This window comes from Macadamia integrifolia, unplaced genomic scaffold (genome assembly GCF_013358625.1).
Source record: "Macadamia integrifolia cultivar HAES 741 unplaced genomic scaffold, SCU_Mint_v3 scaffold2066, whole genome shotgun sequence".
Lineage (NCBI taxonomy): Eukaryota > Viridiplantae > Streptophyta > Magnoliopsida > Proteales > Proteaceae > Macadamia > Macadamia integrifolia.
The window spans coordinates 7,788-14,657 of record NW_024868490.1 but is presented as its reverse complement, the minus strand read 5'-3'; the positions used below and the strand labels follow the sequence as shown (position 1 = coordinate 14,657).

At 35.4% G+C, this 6,870-nt stretch overlaps 1 protein-coding gene across 1 annotated transcript; it reads left to right on the top strand.

Annotated features, from left to right (window-relative positions):
* The first annotated feature begins 877 nt into the window (after positions 1-877).
* On the top strand, positions 878-1,522 carry LOC122065611 (probable inactive poly [ADP-ribose] polymerase SRO2). Its single transcript, XM_042629430.1, has one exon. It carries the CDS (start codon positions 947-949, stop codon positions 1,520-1,522), a length of 576 nt encoding a protein of 191 aa, XP_042485364.1. The 5' UTR covers positions 878-946.
* The last annotated feature ends 5,348 nt before the right edge of the window (positions 1,523-6,870 follow it).

The following is a 6,870-nucleotide window of genomic DNA, read 5'->3' as shown; positions in this document are numbered from 1 at the left end:
CCCTGAATTTTTCGAAACGTCAAAGCCACCCCCTAAAAATTCAAAAAATTTCAAATCGGTCCCTGCCGTTAGCCGACCGTGAGAAATGAATGAAAACCGGTTAGTTTTTTTCTAATATACCCAAAATACCCCCACCTATTGTGAGAGGACAATATTACCCTAAACCCATCTCCCATCTCTCATCTCGCTCCTCTCACTCACTCAGTCGGACAAGAAGAAGAAGACGATGAGTCGACGACAATACGGTAACCTACAACTCAATCCATCCCTCCGGCGTCCGATTCTCTTCCCTCCGGCGTGCGATTCTCCCCCCTCCGGCGTGCAAAGCTCTCCGGACCACAGAGCACAACATTATTATAGTCAATACAGGTTTTCCTTTCTCTCGATCGTCAATACAGGTTCGCAAATCTCTTATTCGTTTCTCACTTTCTCATTCTTTCTTGATTTTTTCTCATTCTTTCTTGATTCTTTTGATATCAGTTTCATATAGTCTCGATTTGGATTGTTGTTTCAACGATTTAAGACTTGATTCTCTGTTTATAAGACGAGTTCTGATGTCTTTGAAGCTTTATTTTTGTATGGTTTTCTCGAGTTGAATTTGTATTAATGAGGTTGTTACTGATTTTTGTATTTCAATTCTCTTTTCGTTTTCTTCAATATTGCATTGCTTGGTGAAGAATCTCTGATTTGGATAATGTTTTTGGATGAATTTGAACTTCAAGTTGTATTTATTGCTACTGGTTTTTGTATTTCAATTCTCTTTTCGTTTTCTTCAGTATTGCATTGCTTGGTGAAGAATCTCTGATTTGGATTGACTTACTTAAATTCGATTCTCTTTTGTTTGTTTTTTGCTTTCAGATGAAGGGAATTATGTCGCTTGTTAGGTTCTAGTTCTTATTTCTTGGATCCCAAGATTGTGTTGGAGCTGTTTTTGATTTTGTTTTGGATGAATACCTCCGTTGCTGTTATGAAGACTAACGATACAAAATGCCAGATATCACCTCCTCCTGTGGGAAGGAATGGCAGGATTAAACTTAGGTCTAGGGATTTAGTTTCTGATCATTGTAGAAGACGTAGGAACATTGAACATATGAAGCACAGAGATAATGGAGATTCGGCATCAGATACCACCAATGAGAGGGATATATCGGTTTCGGATTCTGAAAGTGTCGTCTCTGGCTCAACCACCGCTCCGGAATTCGAATCCTTCACAGGAAATGGACTGATCAGGTTGGAAGAAGGAGATAATGAGCACGACATCATCAAGAATAGATTCATCTTGGGTTTGGGTTCTCTTGGAAGGCATGCTACGGTTGTCGCCGTTCACAAAAATTCTTTCTCTAGCTTTCACAGACAAGCTCGATTTCAATCGTTCAAGATCTTCTCGGAAGCGATGTCTCTGAAGTGCAATGGCAATGCTAATATAAAATACGCTTGGTATGGAACTTCGAGGGAAAGGGTTCATAGGACCGTTCACAAAAATTCTTTCTCTAGCTTTCACAGAAGAGCTTTGCACGCCTGAGGGGGGAGAATCACACGCCGGAGGGATGGATCGAGTTGCAGGTTACCGTATTGTCGTCGACTCATCGTCTTCTTCTTCTTGTCCGACCAAGTGGGTGAGAGGAGTGAGATGAGAGATGGGAGATGGGTTTAGGGTAATATTGTCCTCTCACAATAGATGGGGGTATTTTGGGTATATTAGAAAAAAACTAACCGGTTTTCATTCATTTCTCACGGTCGGCTAACGGCAGGGACCGATTTGAAATTTTTTGAATTTTTAGGGGGTGGCTTTGACGTTTCGAAAAGTCCAAGGGGTGGCATTGAATAACGACCGAAGTTCAGGGGGTGGCAATGTAATTTTCTCTTTTTTTTTTTTTTTTTTGGCTAGTCTGTCTTGAGCTCATTTGATCATTTATACCAAACTCCTATATCTACTGGTCTGGTTTTTTGGGCCTCTAGCTTCTATCATTTCCAAATTGAATCCTTATATCTTCTTTCCCTTAGAAATATAGAGAGTGCCTAATTTATTTTTTCTAGTTGGGTAAAAGTTTGTCTTTCTAAATATGAAGGTGGGCCAGGTTTTCGTGGTGTTAAGGAATCCAATCTTGTGGACATCATTAAACTTATCATCAATATTATGCCTAGAATACAATCTTTGGACTCTCAGATACCCTTTGTATCCGTAATGAGCTTGGCAGAAAATCCATATATTGTGACTATATTAAATATGATTCCGGTTTCAATATAATGGCAAAGTTTTCTTCTATTACCCAAGATGGAATTTGGTTCCTTAGTCCTAGTGACTCTATCAATTTACTTGAGGTTTAATTTAATCTCTCAAAATTATTGCAGATATCTAGGGGCAATGGTAATTTAGTTCAACGGATCCAAAAAAATCTATGCTTCTTAGAATCTGATTAGAATTAGATTTGAACAAGTTATTTTAGTATAAAATTATCTAGTTTAATTCCAACATTCCAAGGCATAGTTTATTGTGCGAATAGCTTTAAATTTATCTCTCCCTACTGAGGAATTCTTTTCAAGAGAAATTTGTCTATCTCAAATTATTGTCTTTGTTATAACTCCCATGAAAAGTGGAGCACCTTTTCTTTTCTTGCTCTTTCTTTACATTTGTTTTAAAGGGTGTCCTTAGTAAGTGTTGGCTGTATCAAATAACCATCATTCCTTTTCAAAGAGAATGAAGGTGGTGAATTGTAAAAATTCTATGACTATATCGGTGAACTTTCCTTTTATGCTATAAATCATTATATTTGGTGGGAGAGGAATTAAACGAAGGTGGACCTCCATGGCGCGTATTATTGAGCATATTTGAGAAATCACTTTTGAGAACAGAAAGAGAATCTTCCAATTTGGAGTGTGAACCCAAACACTTTAAGAAATAGGAATCTAGCCTATTGGTGAGACATTCAACTTACTTTCCCTCTCCGAATTCTTGATATATCATAATTTTGATAGTTTCTCCTTCTTTATGTATATGTATCATTTTTTTGATTTGTTTCTTTCTCGATCCCTCTGTTTTTTATGAATTGTCTTTATAGTTATTGTCCCCCAGGATTTTTTTTTTAATTTTTTTTAATTTTTTTAAATAACCACTGCAAGGGAATAAAGGAGAATATTCTCATTTCTTAAACTTCCCGACGAAAGCCTAAAACACAAAAAAATTCATGACATGAAATAGGCCCAAAACCTCATTGTGGTTGTTGCAACGCTAAAGGCTAATCCAATGTCCTCTAACGACATGTGACGGCCTTACCAGCATGAGCCTTATGCTAATAGATCCTTTAAAAAAAATAAAAATAAAAAAATAAAAAAAATACAAGCCACAAGAGGAACTAGCAATAATGTTGCTGATTTGTAGGTTGTGGACACTGCTAAATTACGAGTTGGAGGCTATGCTATTGTAGATTTGCGATCATTCCCCCCAAAAAAATCATTATTTATGTTTAACTGCACGGTTATAGCCCAATGCGTGGTTGTACTCTTGATTATTGCCGAAAACAAAATATTTCGACGAAAGTAGGTTGCCCTACTCTGATGCCACATGTAAGGTCTCATACTAAGAACCGGTTTTTACTTGATGGGTAAATAAACTAGAAAAAGGAGATAACCTCCATTAAGGTAAGGGTGTCAATTTGGGACAAGAACTAGGAACGGTCCCGCTAAAACCCGGTACCGATTTATCCCATTAGTAAATGGGACAATATTGGGAATAAGTTTTTGCACTAAATAATAAATGGGATGGGACGATTTTAGGGTGGGATTTCTAATGGTACCAATATCAAAGTACCAGTTATGTATTGAATAAAACCGAAGTTACCAGTATTGTTTTAAAAGGGAAACTATACAAAATCAATTACTTATTAGGGTTTCATTTCATTAACTATAAGGGTCCTTTGAGGCTTAAACATAAAACAATCGTAGTTTGGGTCCTTAGAATTGTCAAATGGCCAAAGGAAGCAGTCTCTATAAAAGACAACAACCAGTCATCCATTAGTATGGTTCTCTATAATAGTCATGGGCCAAAGGTTATTCTTTACAGCAGGCAACATCAAACCATCCATCTATAAGTATTCTTCTTTTTTCTCTTATAGTACATGTCGCTCCCTCAACGATCTATATCTATCATTCTTTCGTTTCTTATTGAATTAACCGATTGACTTGCTATTAGACATTTAATTTATTTTTGATTAATCAATTTTTCATAAAAATGACATATTTCACTTTATGATAAACAAATAAACAATCATATACCTTACAACTAGCTTTGTATGGGCAAAGTTCAAAGGAAACACCACTTGGGATTTTAATTTCTTTTATTTCTATTGTTAATGTTATTACTTTTGCTGTATCCATAGGTGAGAAGAAAAGAGGAAGAGAATAGCTTTCTCAGTTTGAAAGCTTCCTGGTCATACTCACACTTTGTAGCTCTGCTAGTATACCGTGATAGTATGACATCCTAATGCCTTTACTTATACTTTCTATCGAGATGCCATTTGGATTATCTACAGAGCCTAAGATCGGTCCCAGATAAAACATATAAATACAAATAGTTTATGTATAAGAGCTGGTTCTTCATTCTTTTATAAATTTCTCTTAGATGATTGGGTTGTAGTAGGATTTTTTTTTTTTTTTTTTTCTTTTGTAATGATGGGGTAGCGTAGCCAACAATTGTAATGTGTTGTGCAAATAAAAAATAAACAAATGATTGTATGATTCTATATTGTGTGACTGTCCAAATAGGAATTGGTGTAGCTGGTCTTGGTTTCATGCTTGGTGAGGGAGTTATTACATCACTACCCAGTTTAGGATTATGTTAATATAAAGAGACTCATAAGTTCTTATTGTTTAGATAAACAATTATTAGAATTTGGTTTCAATAATGAGGGATTGGGTTAGACTTTTTTCAACTAGTGGATTAAATTGCTTTTATAAAGCTAGTTATTTCATTTGCAGAACTATACCTCATCATATAATGCTCTTTTGATCATGAATTTGCTACTTTAAATGATCATGTGCTATATTATTGATTTGTTTAGTTTTTTTCCAAAAAGGTTTCTCTCTTTCCTTTCATATATAATATTCATGGTAAACTATTGTTTTCTTTGCAGAAGTCACATGCATGATTTCTTTAGGTGATCTTAATATTTATTTAAGTTTGAATTTAAAATAATTTTTTATATCATGCTTGCTTTTAACTTAATATAATATTTTTGTGTGTTCTTATTTAGGGTTATTCATATTTTCATTGTGCTTGCAAAATGGTGGATGTTGAAATTGCTCTAGCATCCCAACCATCTAACAAAGGTGGTGACATTGTCAAGTCTTCCCCAATGGCCAAAAAGTCTAGGAAGAAATTTCAACATGTTGGAACCCTTATTGAATCAAGGAGTTGGACAAAACAAAATATAAATACTATATGCCCAATGTAGAATGCATGAAGTGTATGGTTCTTTTATTTGTTGATACTACTAAAAATGGATCTCGGTCTTAACAAGCCATGAGATGTTGCCCTAAGCTGCTAAGCGAGACATAAAAAATATAGCCTAGACCTTTAAGACAACATCTGAACCAAAGGTGACTATAAGGGATTGGCATATTGATCCAAAAATTATGCGGGATATGGTGATTAAATTGATGGTGAAGAATGAATTATCTCTCAAATTTATTGAGTATAAGGATTTTAAGAAGTTGATGTTGTATTTGACTAGAGTCCATATTTGGTTTTCTGGCTGCAAAAGGAAGAGCTTTAAGGCGAATGCCGTATAGTAAAGACAAGATAGACTTTGACCAGAAAAAGCCCGGCAACATGACGTTCTTTCTTCTGTTGGGGAGCAGCTGCTAAAGGAAGAGGAAGAACACTGAAACGTCTAATATTGATAAGTTTTGGAAAAGAGATAAGGAAAAGACCAAGGAGTCGTTGCTAAGTTCTCTAAAAATAGTTTATTTAGCCACTGATACATGGATTTCCATCACTGAAGATGATTACATTGTTCTAAAAACCTACCATATCAATAGAATATGGGGTTATCAAAAGAAGATGCTTAGATTTACTATCTTAACACCTCAACATTATGGTGCACATATTTCTGAAGCAATTGGTGGGAAGATGTTGATGGAACGAGGGGTTGAAGTGAAACTTTTTCCTACTACAGTAGATAATGCTAGCTGCAATAATTTGTTTGTGAATTTTTTTAAAGAGAAAATCAAATGCAAAAAGAATTCTTTTTCATGTTAAAGTGACTCTTTTTTTTATATTAGATTTTGTGCACATGTCTTAAATCTAATTTTATAAGATGTAATAAATTTAATAGTAATTATGTATATAAGGTTCAAAATAATGTAAGGTTTGTGAAAAGTATTCAAGCAAGAAAGAGAAGGTTTATGAAAAATGGAAAACAATTGGGAATTACATGTAACTAGGTATTGAATGCAAATGTAACTACCCAATGGAATTCCACCTGTCATATGCTTGAGGGAAATAACTTTCATTGTGGGGCCTTTGACAACTTAGGTGATTTGGACCTGTTGGGTCTCAGTTGATATTGAGAGGGTGGGTGAATCAATGTGTCAAAAAACTTTTTTTCAGCTAGTTCTTTGCCAAGTCACTAGCTAATGTGGCTCACTTTCAGTCACGGTCTATTGATACTACCCAGAGCTGCTATTTGGACTACTGATAACTCTCACTGCTGCACAGAGCTTACTCACATAATCTGTATTATTGTCTAGAGCTATCCCACAACCTTTACACTGTAGTCATGGTCTCATAGATACACAATCGTATGCACATCCACACTGTTCCATAAAACGGCCAGATCTACCAGATGTAGACACTCATCCTGCAGACAAGCA

Excerpts from the sequence above, each read along its gene's own strand:
- LOC122065611 (XM_042629430.1), top strand. The coding sequence starts at position 947 with ATGAATACCTCCGTTGCTGTTATGAAGACTAACGATACAAAATGCCAG.